Below are 17,262 nucleotides of genomic sequence, written 5' to 3'. Positions count from 1 at the left end.
CCCGGAATTAAAATTCAATATGAGCAGAATTAATAAAACATTAATTTCTGCTTATTGATAACCAATATTTAAACAACAAAAGAACTTTTGTTTCATAAATCCATACCAAAGCGAGGTCGCGATGAGGACGAGACGCAACTCAACGTCAAGGCACTACAAGACCAAGGGCATAGATTTGGACCTTAGTTGTCACATGAGTTTTAACCAGGCAAATGCATATTGAGAGACAAAATGTTTGTCCAAATATTACGTCATTATGTAAATCTTCAAGTTCAAGTCATCGCAAGTCCTACTCAACAAAATTATCATTTTAAAGCCCATGATGCAATTCGTATAAGTTGACTACGTTGTGCTTGTTAATCGTACTTGATAATATATTTTATAGACTAACGAATACAAATTATTTATTCTAAAACATTGCATTTGTTACTATGAGTATACGCATTACATTTCAATGTAATGTTACGGTGCCGACGTAAAACAAAGACAGATTGGCAAATAAATTAACATATAATACACCTGTATAAACACTAACTTGAGATAATCAAACATTTTTTAGATCATGTTAATTGTGAAACTCAATGTTTTTGTCCTAAATACGTATGTATTATATAACTTTGTTCTAGATAATTTCATAATTGAATTTGTGTGGTATACATTACGTAATGTAGGTTAGTGTTAACCCACTGAACTTGACATGGACCTAGGAGAAAATAGACCAATTCTTCACTTGAATAAGTACATTTACCAAACACCAACAGCGGTCAAATAATACGATATATCAACTTTCACGATAAGATTTTAACTGCCAATCAATAGATAGTTACAACAAGGAAGTACCGTGTCAGCCTTTCATAATTGCGTTATTTAAATGTTTCTGCATTTACCAGAAGAAATTACAAGCTACATTACATGACCATGTTTTAAAACACAATCATATATGTAAGTAACCTGTCTGTTCCTTAGATTTGGATGATACCATGAATACACCATCAACACTGATAACTATATGAATGTAAACATAATACCATTAATAAAGCATCATACAACATTGGTACTTGTATAAATGTAAACAGAATAGAAGAGTACGCAAATATGTTCATGTTTATTTCATACATGATAAGGATTTGTACACATTTATCTATTCAAATATATGTTATAACTGATTTATTTTTGTTTAGTCTTTGTTGTTTTTTATCTACAATTAACATTTTGCAAGTCATAATGAAAACACGTGTTCTTTTTTATAGTCTGCCCAGTTCACTCTTTGTATCAGGACGATGTGTTGCGGTTACAACTATGTTGCGCACTTACACCCATACACCCATTTATGCCTAGTGGACTCTCCCATCCTTCTAAATTGGATCAATGTATTGCCAAAATTAGGGATGTCTAGTATATTTATTTCTATATTTAGAATATTACTTACTGAAATTCCTTTAAGAAAACAGCGTAGACGCAGATGAGACGCCGCATCATGCGGCGTCTCATCTGAGTCTACGCTGTTTGCAAAGTCCTTTTTTCAGGACGCTAGGCATAAATGGGTTAATAATTATTGTGTGAGTACCTTACTTTAAGGTATATATCCGAACCCGGCCAATAACTTTTTTTAAACGAAGGGATGTCGAAACACATGCACTCCATCATTGGTACCGTCCTGTGAACTGTCACTTTTAAGTTCGTTTCTTCTTTAATTAAATTTAAAGCAGACAGTATATTCAGGAATAATATATGTTAATAAATAATCAAAAGTATTTGACGAATTGATTATTTCTAAGTGACACACACGACACACGCTGACATATTTATGTAAATGATGTTTTGCGTATGAATTTTGGACACGGAAAACATTAATTATTAATTTTGGCAGTAAGTACGTATTGTTGTTTACACAGAATGCAACTGTCAAGAAAAAAACATGAACAGCTGTTATGGCTGTTCAAACATCTTTTATTTGAAATAAGATCATTCTGAATCTAAATACACATTTAACACATTTAATACATTGAACTTATATCGCTTATGCCATCAATAATTGTTATAGTTTTCAAGCCAGAGCTAACACACACACAACACATCGATGGTATGTACATATGCTTTACTTCAAATAGTTTGTTTTAACATGTACATCAAAGTTTGAATCTTAAGAGAAATCAACTCTTATCGAATGTAAACCATATTGCATATTTTTACTTATGAATTATCTTCTATGCATTTATATAGAGTGTTGTATGCATATTAATATAATAAATTGTTTGTTCTGATCTTAAGTCTTTTTCAACAGGTTATTAGTCAAATAACCAGTAGGCAGTGCATACTCTAACTTACTTTAGGTTAACTGTTTTAGGAGTACTAAGAGTACACAGTTATGCCAATTACTGCTGTACTGCCCTACTTTATTCAGGGGGAAAAGACATAATTGTCGTTGAAATATATAACATCCAAACCTTAAACAAAGTGTGTATCCGGATCAGGAATCTATTTACTTTGCCGAATATTATGTTTAAGCAATAATCATCAGTATCATATTTATATTTTTTAAACATGTAAACTACACCTTGACCTCGACAGCGGCGATGTAATGAACGAATATTTTACACTTGCTTTTAAAATACACACTCTAGCGGGAAAGACCATGAAGCAGATATATATACACTTACATTTTTCAATGTCCATGGCGCTACATGTTATTTTCAATAGCATGCTATGAGTCATTTTCAAGACGTACTATGTACAATATAAATTATGACACTCACGAAATAATAGAATAAGAAAAAAATCGTATAAGCATCCTTATTTCTTGTTAGACAAGTCACCAATCCTCACAGCATTTGGGAAAAACATAACCACAACATTAGTGAACAAACACAAGATTATACAGTGTACGGGGTTAAAAGCAGATTGGCGATTTTTCCATTTGAAGCTTTTTTAAAATTATTTTTAAAAATACTCACATTATGTGTAAATAATTAAATACAATGTATGCTGAACTTAAACGATTTTTATCGCTTTAATTTGTCGACTTGAATTTATAGATAAAGTATATCTTACAATTCATGTAATATTATGCATTTTATGTGTAACGTTTGCTTTAAGTTAAATTTGCCAGGTTTGCACGACAGTTGAAATCTGTGATTCTTTTAACTTTTAACCTAAATAGAAATGTTGCAGTTTTAACTAAAAAGTCCGTGTTAAATTATTGCAAATACTAAAACAAATCGTAATTTCAGACACACATGTATTCAATTCCGCCTTCTTATATCAAACAATTTGCTACTATTCACAGTTTCAATTAATATCATAGATGCTGACGGTTATATAAAAAATATTATAAACAAATATAAATATACTATTACAACAACCATCGCGAAAGTCCTGCAAATCCGAAATACTGTGTTTTTAATAGTTCGTTCGCGTTAAATACGACCTCCAATTATGTTTTAGGTTTCTTTTTTTTTTATCCGATAATTTTAACAGAAAAAATGATAACAAACATTAACATCATTATTTAAAGATGTTAATCTCTTTTCTTTAGAAATAAATCTGCTTAGACAAAACAGTTCCGGAATGTTCCTTTTAATAAGTTATTATAAATCACATTACCCCTCCCCCAGTAATATATATACATCAAGTGAATCAGATTTGAAATAGTTTTGAAACAAAAGTCATGCTTTACACCCCTTTAATTTACTTATTCATGACCAGACGCATGTCTATGACAATGCTATGGACATCCTGACCATCTATCTTAAACATCTTACGCGCAAGCAATTTGCTTGTCCCGTCCATCGAGTGGTGTTCATTGGACTGGGTTGAAGACCTATCCGAACTGTTTCCATTACCAGTTCGAACATAATTTCTGCGAAGATCGTTCACTGACAGGGGCCGTATCCCTGGTAATGGTTTCATGTAATCGAAGAATTCTTGCTCTCTGTCTTGCGACTGCGAACCGCTGTGCAGTAGTTGGTGCCCATCAACGTCTTTCTTGGTAGCCCGAAGGTGATGCAAATTGCTGACATTCCGACATGACCTTGGTTCTGGTAAATTGTGTCGCGAATTTCGCTCAGACAGCTGTGGTCTTGTTGGTAGGATAGGTCGCGGTTTAACATTATCTGAAGACCACGCTAATGCCGTGTTTTGAGAACCCGAGTGTCCTCTCACTGCGAAATCTATATACCCGTCTCTTAAACGAATTACACGCAAATCGGGCGCGTTATCGTAATTGGGTTCTGCCAGCCTCCCGGAAATATGATGTTCCGTCGCTCGGTCAATTGGAATACCAGGTTTGGTTTCGGGTTGACGATTTCTTCCTCTGTAAATTTTTATATTTTATTGAAACAAAATGATAAAAACAACTATGTTGTATGTTCCGTTAAGTAATTAATAACTTTCCTAAACGATATTGAATTTGTATTGAAGGTACACACATTATCAGAACAACACATATATGGTTTGTATTAGTGTTTGTACAGAAAAAAATCAAACGATACAATCAATCTGATTTAAATAAAAAACATTTGAACATTAGCAGTATATAAAGTACTCGTAATAGAAGTAGTAAGAAGAATCTAAGTTGAAAACAGCTAGGTAAAAATATAGTTAACAACATTTTCAGAAAGCACACGTAAAACCCTTTTATAACTGTTCGCAAAGTTATTTATCGGTCCAAAACAAATTTAAATCTTTTTGGAAATTTTTGACCAATTACCCATGTATTTTCCTCAGAACTTGTGTGTTTGACATTTCAATGAAAATATATTTCGTACGTCATAGTTCAAGATATTTGATAAATGGAGCATATTATAACTTAACAAACTGTCTCCTTATGATATATGTATAAATAAGAGTGTAGCGTAATTGCGTATTGTTCGTGGAGAACACACAGTAACAACCAAAGTTCATTTCTGATTTCTTTACGTTTTATTTCTGCTTATTAACACAACACAACGTTTCCAAAATGTTTGTCCAACACAAGATACATGCGAAGCCCGCAATGGGCCCATCCCGCGAAAGCCAGCAATAATGCGACTTGTATGTTCGGCCGTTTAAGTAAGACTGTCCATAAATATAGATATAAACAACGAAAGCTTTGATAATTGTTATGTGTACAATTCTGATTGGCTGTGTAACGTCACGTGTCTACATGTACAATTCTGATTGGCCGTTTGTTAAGTCACGTGTCTGCAACATAAATATGACGTATGCAACGGACACTTAACGAATACATACGGGAATTACCGAATATTGACACATACGGTAAGCAAATATTCCTGCCCGGTAATTATAACCCGAGGCTATTGATTTGTTGATCCAGATGGCTGCCTATTTAAGATAGTATGAAATGTGGTACAAATTTCGATCATTATATAAATCCAACAATGCCCCAAATGTGCGTTTTGTGTGCGTTATGTTATGCGTTTTGTGTGCGTTATGTTACAAGAGGTTCAAAGATTATTTGAACAAAATCTGCACACACGCTAAGACATCGCCGCTTTAAAAAAACATGCACATTTCTTTTAATCTGCCATGTGCAATCGTTTCCTTGTTTCAACATTTTCAAAACACTTGTTCTTAAGGAAGAGGTAGTTTTTGGACTTGTGAAGACTAGACACAGACATAGAGTATTTAAACTGAGTTGAAGGCAATGCAATATTCGGTTTACATAGGCTCCACCTAGAACATTCACGATAATATTGGACAAACATTGTATGCTGGTCTTCATTTTTCTGAGTTAACATATCGTCGATTTGTGGCTACAAGGGAAGTCACCCGAATAATTAAGCGCGTGATTGCAAAATTGAATCATTTTATCCGTCTCAAAGTGAGATCTCGTCTATATTAAGCATCATGAAACGAACTGATAATAGCATCGTCACCAAACTATTGGAAGCTGAACTTAGAAAAAAGCAGAGTATATGATACATAAACCATTTGTACATAAATGTATGCGCTTGGTATTTGATTCACGCGTAACATGTTTACATTCTTGTTTTATTTTCTGTTTGGATAGGTATATTGGATAAGGATCGTTTTAGACGTGCGTTTATTAAATTATTAATTTGGGGGCAAGTTCGGCAACCCCTACACTTGTTTAATCCCGTATGAGTAGCATTGACAGTTCCAAGGATCAATCCCAGTTTTAAACAGTTTTGAGGTCGCAGTGGCGTAGTGGATATGGTGTCTGCCTAGCGATCGGGGGGTCATGTGTTCGAATCCTGACAGTGGGAGTGCTCTTTAGATCTGCCACAAAGACACCAAGTACTCGTTCTAGTCCCAGGAAACGGACTCGAGAGCGTTTTAAATAAGCCCTAGGCATTCGATGCAATCGAGCTTAAATAGATAGGTGTAAACAAAACTTAACTAAACAGTCTTAGTTTGTCGTATGTATTTTTTATGCCAATAGTTAATAAAACACAAGACGTTATCTCCTGATGGAGTTTTGTTAGTTTCTTTGTTAGCATTATCAAGATTTAAACAAAAAGGGCTTACGAATTTGTGGTTTACTTCCTACGCATCATAATTCAACCGTCGTTTATTTTACTGAAAACAACACTGCATCGAATACTATTACTAAATTCTACAATAATTGAATTCGTGTTTTGCCTTTACCAAGTAATAGTTGATAATAAATTTGAATACAGCAGTAAAACCAACAAAACATGTACAAGTGACCAGGGCTAGTTTAAACTAATTGAGTATTCGTATTAAATCGTTTTTGGTGCGTTTATAAAATAAAAAAATAATACAATACAAAAACATATTTGCAAAAAACGTTATTGCAATGAACATGTTAGTTTTGTTAAATAATGTTTTTCGATAAAAACTTGGTGAATAAATTGTTACAACTTAAATTATCATAGGGTTTCTCACAACGGTTTAAGATTTGTGAGTCAGGAAATTGTTTTCAGAATACACTTATATAGTAATTAAAATACCTTTTTATTATGTTAAAACAGACTGACAACATGGTTATCATCACCAATAGGCCCACAGAAGCAGCAACTCCAGATATAACTGCAACTCCAGATGAAGCATCTAAACAAATCAAAATGTGTTCATCAATTCGGACATAAAATAAGTAACACTCTTTATTGATAAATATATTAAACTGTATGAACAAAAGTTAGGTAAACAATTGCAAAGCAGCATACCTGACTTGGGTGTAAGTGTTGCCGTGGTTGAACGTTCAGTACTAGTTGTACTTGTTGTTGTACTACCAGTACTACTTGTACTTGTTGTTGTACTATCAGTACTAGTTGTACTTGTTGTTGTACTATCAGTACTAGTTGTACTTGTTGTTGTACTATCAGTACTACTTGTACTTGTTGTTGTATTATCATTACTAGTTGTACTTGTTGTTGTACTACCAGTACTACTTGTACTTGTTGTTGTACTATCAGTACTAGTTGTACTTGTTGTTGTACTATCAGTACTAGTCGTACATGTTGTTGGCATAAGACTTTCACATTTAACGGTGATGTCTGCATTTTTATCCGCTAAAATTTAAGTGTGCAAAAGATACAATAATGCAAAATGCATCTTTTTCATGTGTGCAGTTCATAAAGAATTGTCTTCAAAAGAAAATATGCAGTACACTCACATAAATATGCATAGGCATACGAACATCACACATACCTTAGGACATTCCTAACCCATGACAATATTAAATGTTGAGTTAATAGTGAAGGTTACTGTCCAATCGTTGTGTAATATATCAGGTTAGGCTTTTAATTAAACTACGTTGAGACGAACCAAGATTCGGTTAATATTGCCGAGCCTCTAGATTACCAAAGTGTTTCGTGATGTGTTTCTTTATCAGGTCTATTCGGCTCTTTTTTTTAAACCAATTATTAAATAGTATTTCTTTAATTATTCTTATTCAAAGTAATATTATTTTTGACGTGTGAATAATGACGTGTTTAGATGTGTTTGTTGCTTTTATTATTTATTCGTATTATATGGATTGGCTATAATAATATGTATAGTATATTGATATTTACCTTTAACCAAAATCCAAACAAACTCCGGTGAATCGTCTGCACCATTAGCGTAAAGATCTCTTAATTCTATACTCAATTTGGAAACGGAAGTTTTATTTTTCAATTGATATTCAAAGTGTTCATGTTCCTCTAACGATGTGTTACATTGTTTATTCTGAAAAACAGTTGGATCGCTGACCAACACTGCTGAAGAACAGACTGTGAAGTCTGTGTGAATCCTTGCCATCCTTATGTCGATATAAGTAACCTCAAAGTTCCCAGTGGATGACAGGAAACATGAGCAATTGGAAAGTCCGCATGACGAGCGTTGATTTTTCTTGTCAAAAATAATGTGAGCCGATTTCGTAATGGTGGAGACGCCTTCACAAAAGTTTATCACATCTGAAATTTGATTTTCACAGGTTTTGTAAGCAGTTTTTTATAACGATGTTCTATTTCCAAATAAATGAGATAAATCTACTTAGAGTCTATGAAAAAGTGTTCTCGTTTGTGACCTTTTATTTTTTTCATGTGAAGTAAAAACGATATTATACATACTATGTACTTAAATATGGATTTCAAGTATATATATATATATATATATATATATATATATATATATATATATATATATATATATATAGACGCAATATTAAACATGTTTTATTTTAAATCGCTTACCTTTAATACAAGAGTACCAGATTGTTGAGTACGTAGACAAACGATACGTGGCATTGCAGAATACTAATTTTCCTGCTGCTCGTAATTGACACATTGATTTTCCGGAGCACTGCCTTTTAATCTCATATGCATTGTAGGCGGTGTAATTGTCATAACAGTCATCTTCGAAGTAAGAGCAACATCCGACACCATCTCTAAATGAAAAGTAATTTAATTATATCACTTTTTTACTGTGCAGTTGTTGTGAAGTGGGCTATTGAAGTGCATGTGAAAGTCACTGCCCACTGCCTGGATCAATGAAGTCGTGCACATATTTATATCCCTAAAATTGTTTTATTTATACAGTGTAAGACATATCATAAAATACTTCGCTCTATCATTTTTAGTGTGGCTGCACTAGTATGTATGTTGTTTAACTTCGTGTTTAGTAGTTTATAGCCAAGAGAACAGCTGTGTTTCAGTAAAATCTTCAAAAGGATTAAATAATTGAGTTTTGACTTGCTTTAGAAACACTTGATATCGAATGATGTAATGTAATTTGTAATTGAATGTAATCTTTCCTATACTTACATGGAACAGCTTTCTTCTGTTTGCTTGCATGATGCAATAAATGACTGATTCTTCAAGCCATATTTCATCTCTGATATATACATGATTTCATTGTCTGCACACTTGTCTAGCTTAAGCACTCCACAGTCGTTCGTCGATTTATGACATGCAGTGACGTTGTATGTTGTATTCGCGATTACATCATTGCAGGCAAGAAGTACAAAAACGAGGACTGAAATATGTTGTAAAATGTAATATTTCAGGAAAAGTACAGAAAACTGAGGTGTTGATCACATTTAAGGTTTGCGTGGTGAATCAAAGGCCTAGATAAAACAGGCTTTGAAAAGAAACGATATCATATTAAAAAAACACACAACAACATTTTTCATAGAAATTGCATTAAAAAAAATAATATACGCTCTAGTCAATGAACCATTTCTATAAAATAGATCTTGTGTACTATTCCAAAGAAACTATACTTTAAGATGTCATTTGGTGTGCACATTGTTTTTTCATATTGATTGTTTGAAGTTCAATTTAACAACTTAAGGAAATTGCAATTTCACCTCGTAGCCCTGGCGTGCGAAAACCTTGTAGAGACAGCTAACATAAAGATCCACACAAACATCCCGCATATCTTTGGATATTTTTGTATTTATCGTGTATTAAATTTCCCCCTCTGCTTATCCATTCATTTATTTTAATTAAAATATAAAACTGATCTTGAATAGTTCGTTTATTACAATGTCAAAGGAACATTCAATGATCAGCTTTTTGTTGGGTAAAAATGCAGCTTGTTCCCCCCACGGTCCATATAAGAAAGTCGTTTTTCTATCGTATGCATTAATATTAAGGTTCGTGATAGTCAGTATCCAAAACGAGTATTTGCAGGTCGCATATCCATATATCAATACTGCGGCATTACTTATTCCGATTTTGCAAGAATGCATTTTTGGGGTGATTTGTAGTTGTTTACTTTTGATCAATCAATAACCTGGTGTTCAGTAATAACTTTATAGATTTATATAAATTATATTTAGATAATTCGATTACAAAACGTGTCGAAATAGCTGACTCAGCATTCTCGGTGTTAAGCATTCCGGTTTTTGCGAAAATAATAAATAACGGGTAAAAACCTTTACAAATGCAAAGGGGAAGTCCCTCTTCAACATTAATGAGGAAGTGCCTAATATAGGTAATCATGCGAGACACCGCTATTGTCGTTTCATTTTGTTTTGAATGTGTGATAATTGATCCTGACCCGTTACTTTAATTATTTAATTATATGTTATCAGTTTCACATTACAATAGTATTTCTCGTTTAAAATTAAGTTTAGTTTCCGTTCTCAATTTTGTATTTTAGTTCATTTCATTTCAATAATTCAAATAGGCATGACTATCATATACCGCTGTTAGCATTACACGTACAAATTGTGCCTGTACACTAGCAGACACATATGATTGTTATCATGTTTCTTCAAATCCTTCCTATAATTTCTGTGATTATTCCTTAAGGTATACTTTATGGTTACAGTTTTTAATTGCAAATCTTAAGTATTAACTTTTGTTTGAAATCATTGTGAAATTATCGCTGACCATTCTTTGATGCTTTCCAGTTACACTATCGGCTACAATTTATTAGGTAATGTATATATACACGTTCCCTTATGCACACAATTTAGTTTAAACAATATAATGCTTCGAATTTTTTTCCAAAGATAGTAAATGGACGAAAGATTTGAATAATTTGTCATACGACTATTATCAAACCAGATTCAGAATATATATATATAATTTAATATATGTATAATTTAATACAGCTGTAAATGATGTGTTATTGCTGTATAACGAAGGCTCATGCATATGTGTATATAGTACGAGTTTCATATTATTAAGCTATTAATTTATGAAAGAAAACTATTAAAATTATTAAAAGGTCAAACAAAATTAAAATGAAATAAATACAATTTTTATTATAATGCATTGCATAATCATTTTTTTGGCAATAAATTGCAAAGCTTATGTTTTCGTCGAATTTAAAAAGATATGCATGAAAATACATAATACAATACGCTCAATATACATTATTTATGGGTACTTAATTTAAACATACCTTCGATAATTCCCATTTTGTGTCTGTTAATCGTTTAGCAAATTTTGACAAGGCTCACTGTCTGCGCCCTTCTCAAATTCATATAGATTATACGATGTTTATTAAACATTCATAATATTGTTCAACTAAGATCAGTTCCGAATCCTAAAAACGCTCGGTTTAAACTGCGAAGCATTTACATGCGCTTCAGTTATGAATGGATGACAATCCAACTTGCAATCGAACAATCGTTTGATATGCCAAGCAGAGTAACTAGGAAGAGAAAATAGCGTCATAATATCTATATAAGTAAAGGTTCCGAATGCTGTAAAGGTTAAAGAGTTGTTATGCCACGACGAACGCGGGGTGGGTGGGAATAATTTTTGCGTTGTCTGGCCGTCAGTACGTCCGTCCGTAGGTCAGATCGTCCGTCTCAATAAAATGTTAGGGATTTATCTTAGTATCTATATAATACATCAACAAAAACCTTCATTTGAGTATATATAAAAATAGGTAGAAGTGCTATTCGCAAGAACCGATATAAGAGTTATTGGCCTGTGTTGTATGTCTATAATGTCACTTTTCAGAGCTATATCTATTTATAGCAGTGTTGTTTATTATTGCAAGTTATACAGGTGAACGTTAGAAAAACGAAAAGGGACGAATTGCGCTTCTCTTCACATTTACAACCGTTTTACAATTATAATAAGATCGAATACAGTTGTTTAATGATTTCAGTCATTCTCGAGATCCTCGACCGTTCACTGTCTTACATACGACTAATTGCCTTTGGTTGTTTTTGTATATTGATTTTTATAGGCTTTATATTTGAAGTGATACATTCATTAACAATAATTAAAAACGAAACGTTATGGGTTTATTAAGCGTGACACTACACTTTCTTAAGAAAGATTTATTGCTGCTGTTGTATGATGTGACTTATCAGGGCTATGTCGAATATACGATTCAAGATATCAACACAAATTTCATCTGTATATACATATACGTCAATGAGCAGAAATGCCGTGCATAAGATTCGTAACAATTCACTTTCCTAAATAATAGTTATTGTCCTTCATTGTTTGTGTACGATACAATCACAAGAATGTGAAAAAAGGAAATACCTTTAATTCAATCTTTTCTTTTAGTTCTGAGGAATATCAAGTCAACGAGTGTGCTTGCAATTATAATGTTGATAGTTAAATTATTCAATATTTTTCCTTCTTCAAGCTTGTACAAATAAGAAATTTCTTTAGTCTGTTTTTAGTCTGTTTTGTACGGAATCCGGATAGGGCCAAGTTGAGTGTCGCGTGTCGACGTTCGAGGTCGACACACGACATTCTCGCGACATTCTCTCGACGCTCAATACGACGCGCGACAATCATGCGACAATCATATTTGAGTGTCGCATATCGCGCTGGGTTTTAGAAAAAAAAAATCGCAGAAAAACTTGACTGTCGACTGATTTGTCGCGCGTCGTATTGAGCGCCGAGAGAATGTCGCGAGAATGTCGTGTGTCGACCTTCGAGCGCGACACTCGACATTCTCGCGATATTCTCTCGACGCACGACAAATCAGTCGACAGTCAATATGATATATCGCGAGAATGTCGCCTGCCAAAATTAATCTACCCATTTTCAGTTTTACCAAACCCATCGAGCTCAATACTGAATAGTATAACAAACAGTATATCTAACTTTATATGGGACAACAAGCCGGACAAAATTAAAAGAAAAACTTTATATAAAAAGTATGAAAGTGGTGGTTTAAACCTTACAAACATTAATAAATTCTTAACTTCAATAAAAAGTAGCTGGATAAAAAGATATTTAGACTCAGAAAACTGTGGTAAATGGAAACTTTTATGGGACTTGATATTAAATAAATATGGAAACGAACTAATTTTTGAAAGCGAACTTAGTGAAAAAACTATAACAGAAATAAGCGGAGGTAACACTTTTTTCCACGACGTCATTACATCGTGGTCTGCAGCAAATACAATATACAAGTCACGACATTCACAAAACGCATCAAAAAGGAAATAATATGGAATAACAAGTCAATAACAGCAAACGGAAAAACATTATTTTATCGCGATTGGTATGACAGAGGGATAAAATACGTATACCAACTTTTTGACTTTAGAAATAAAACCATGTATAATTTTGAAAACATTAAATACCTCTACGACATCAATAACAATGATTTTATGAAATTGAATACCCTAATCACATCAATCCCAAAAGAATATAAAACTGAAGAAAGCATTCATGACCTCGATATCAATCAACCAGACGAAACGTTGTCAAAAGCAATAATCAAAACAAAATATCCTAATAAATTCATATACAATATTCAGTTACAAAACGAGGACAATGACATTCTTGAAAACAAATGGAACACGAATTTTACCGATATAGACTCAACCACTTGGAAAAAAATCCATATTGTTCCCCACATTTCAACCATCGACATGTCTTTACGCAGCTTTCAATATAAATTTATCATGCGAATCGTCCCCACAAACACATATCTTTTTAAATGCAAACTAAGCAACAGCACATTATGTGATTTCTGTCAATCACATATCGAAACAATAGACCACTTATTTTGGGAGTGTCAACACATTCAAATAATATGGAAAAAGATGGAAACGTTTCTTGCCAGTCAAAACATATTAATTGAAATAAATAAAACTCATGCTTTCTTTGGATGCACTGAGAAAAAACTACACTCTGATGTTTTTAACTTTATTGTGATACTATTAAAATCTTTTATATTTAAAATGAAATACAAAAAATGCATACCAACCTTTCCTCACTTTATTGAATACCTAAATACGAGAATAAAAATTGAATCTGAGATTGCCCTTGTAAAAAATAAATATGAACAACACCAAAAAAAATGGATTCAATTTAGGTGAATCATACATTCTACAAACCACAAATAATGCTACCCAGACAAATTTTATGGCAAAACAATTTAATAAAAAAAAATCCTTCTAAAAACAATAACAAATACTTACAACAATTCCATTGAAACAAATCTTGTTGTAAAATATTTTCTTTACTTTTTCTAGATATAAAATCTCTATGTTTAGTAAACATAGTTATTAGTTTTATGTTTTTGCTATAAATCACAAAGCTCTTTATCTAACATTGGCAATGTAAACAAATTTTAAAATATAATCACGCATACGCTAAATATTTGATATGTTATAGTTCAAAATGTACATTATTATCATACACTTTCTTATGTTTTTCCGTATTCTAGTAATTATGGATGTAAACTACAATGTAAAGAAATGTGAAAAATAAATGAAAAAAAAGAAAAAGAATGTCGCCTGTCGGCCTAAAAATCTATCGACATTCTCTCGACGCACGACATTCTCTCGACGCTCAATACGATATATCGAGCCAATATCGCACAATTGTCGCTTGTCGACCTAAAAGCCCCTAGGTCGACACACGACATTCTCTCGACGCTCTCTCGACGCGCGACAAATCAGTCGACAATCAATATTTGAGTGTCGCATATCGCGCTGGGTTTTAGAAAAAAAAATCGAAGAAAATCTTGACTGTCGACTGATTTGTCGCGCGTCGTATTGAGCGTCGAGAGAATGTCGCGAAAATGTCGCGAATATGTCGTGTGTCGACCTTCGAGCGCGGCACTTGACATTCTCGCGACATTCTCTCGACGCACAACAAATCAGTCGACAGTCAATATGATATATCGCGAGAATGTCGCCTGTCGAGCAAAAAATCACTAGGTCGACACACGACATTCTCTCGACGCTCTATACGACGCGCGACAAATCACTCGACAGTCAAGATTGACTGTCGACTGATTTGTCGCGCGTCGAGAGAGCGTCGAGAGAAAGTCGTGTGTCGACCGGTGTGGGAGTAATTTTTTCATCTGCAAGCAAGGTGTTATAGTAACTTTTTCAGCTTAAGTAAAAATCGCGGCATCAAGTAGCAGCAATAACAGCAGCAGCAGCAGCAGCAGCAGTAGCAGCATCAGCAGTAGCAGTAGCAGTAGCAGCAGCAACAGTAGCAGCGTAGTTGCATCGGTAGCAGCAGCTGCAGCAGTAGCAGCAGTAGCAGTAGTAACAGTATTAGTAGTTGTAGTTGTAGTAGTAGTAGTAGCTGCAGAAGAAGCAGTAGCAGCAGCAGCAGTAGCAGCAGCAGCAGTAGCAGCAGCAGTAGTAGCAGCAACAGCAGTAGCAGCAGTAACGAAGTAGTACCAGTAGCAGCAGTAGCAGGAGTAACAGCAGTAGCAGCAGTAGAAGTGTTAGCAGCAGGAGCAGTAGTAGCAGAAGTAGCTGCAGTAGTAGTAGAAGTAGTAGCAGTAGTTGTAGTAGCAGTAGTAGTAGTAGTAGTAGTATTAGTAGTAGTAGTAGTAGTAGTAGTAGTAGAAGTAGTAGTAATAGTAGTAGTAGTAGTAGTAGTGGTAGTAGTAGGAGTAGTAGTAGTAGTAGTAGTAGTAGTAGTAGTAGTAGTAGTAGTAGTAGTAGTGGGTAGTAGTAGAAGTAATAGTAGCGGTAGTGGTAGTGAGACTGGTAGTAGTGGTAGTGGTAGTGAGACTGGCGGTAGTGGTAGTAGTAGTTGTAGTAGTAACAGAATCATGAGTAGTAATAGTAGCAGTAGCAGTGTAGTAGCAGTACCAACACCACCAGCAGTAGCAGTAGTACTAGTTGTTGTAGTAGTAGTATTAGCTGCAGTAGAAGCAGTAGCAGCAGCAGCAGTAGCAGTAGCAGCAGTAGCGGCAGTAGCAGCAGCAGCAGTAGCAGTATTATTATTATTATTAGTAGTAGTAGTAGCAGTATTATTAGTAGTAGTAGTAGTTGTAGTAGTAGTAGAAGAAGTAGTAGTAGTATTAGTAGTAGTAGTAGTAGTATTAGTAGTAGAAGTAATAGAAGCAGCAGCAGCAGCAGTAGAAGCAGTAGCAACAGTAGTAGTAGCAGTAGCAGCAGTAGCAGCAGTAGCAGGAGTAGCAGTAGTAGCAGTAGTAGCAGAAGTAGCAGCAGAAGTAGTAGTAGTAGTAGTAGCAGTAGTAGTAGCAGCAGTAGTAGTAGTAGTAGTAGTAGTAGTAGTAGTAGTAGTAGTAGAAGTAGTAGTAGTAGTAGTAGAAGTGGTGGTAGTAGTAGTACTAGTAGTAGTAGTAGTAGTAGTAGCGGTAGTGTTAGTGATACTGGTAGTAGTGGTAGTGGGACTGGTGGTAGTGGTAGTAAAAGTTGTAGTAGTAGCAGAATCAGGGGTAGTAATAGTAGCACTAGCAGTGAAATAGCAGTTGCAGCACAACCAACAGTAGCAGTAGTAGTAGTTGTTGTAGTAGTAGTAGTAGCTGCAGTAGAAGCAGTAGCAGCAGCAGCAGCAGCAGCAGCAGCAGTAGCAGTATCAGCAGTAGCGGCAGTAGCAGCAGCAGTAGCAGTAGTAGAAGTTGTTGTAGTAGTAGTAGTAGTAGTAGCAGCAGTAGAAGCAGAAGCAGCAGAAGCAGCAGCATCAGTAGCAGCTGCATCAGTAGCAGCAGCAGCAGTAGCAGTAGTAGTAGTTGTTGTAGTAGCAGCAGTAGCTGCAGTAGAAGCAGTAGCAGCATTAGCAGCAGCATCAGTAGCAGCAGCAGGAGTAGCAGCAGCAGTAGCAGCAGCAGCAGAAGCAGCAGCAGCAGTAGCAGCAGAAGCAGGAGTAGCACTAGTAACAGTTTAAGTAGTTGTAGTAGTAGTAGTAGTAGTAGCTGCAGTAGAAGCAGTAACAGCAGCATCAGTAGCAACAGTAGCAGCAGTAGCAGTAGCAGTATCAGCAGTAGCGGCAGTAGCAGCAGCAGTAGCAGTATTAGTAGTTTTGGTAGTAGTAGTAGTAGTAGATGCAGTACAAACAGAAGCAGCAGTAGCAGCAACATCAGTATCAGCAGCAGGAGTAGCAGCAGGAGTAGCAGCAGCAGCAGCATAAGCAGCAGCAGTAA

General features: G+C 34.6%; 1 protein-coding gene across 1 annotated transcript; it reads right to left on the bottom strand.

Annotated features, from left to right (window-relative positions):
• Window positions 1-2,001: 2,001 nt before the first annotated feature.
• LOC127851557 (serine-rich adhesin for platelets-like) lies at window positions 2,002-8,848 on the bottom strand. Its single transcript, XM_052385388.1, has 5 exons — window positions 8,661-8,848; window positions 8,001-8,381; window positions 7,152-7,496; window positions 6,936-7,035; window positions 2,002-4,312 (listed from the first exon to the last, which is right to left on the bottom strand). Exons 1-5 carry the CDS (start codon window positions 8,752-8,754, stop codon window positions 3,688-3,690), a joined length of 1,545 nt encoding a protein of 514 aa, XP_052241348.1. The 5' UTR covers window positions 8,755-8,848; the 3' UTR covers window positions 2,002-3,687.
• Window positions 8,849-17,262: the final 8,414 nt, after the last annotated feature.

The sequence above is a fragment of the Dreissena polymorpha genome, chromosome 11 (assembly GCF_020536995.1).
Source record: "Dreissena polymorpha isolate Duluth1 chromosome 11, UMN_Dpol_1.0, whole genome shotgun sequence".
NCBI lineage: Eukaryota > Metazoa > Mollusca > Bivalvia > Myida > Dreissenidae > Dreissena > Dreissena polymorpha.
Note: the sequence above shows the minus strand (reverse complement) of the source record. Positions and strands in the feature narration are given on the sequence as shown.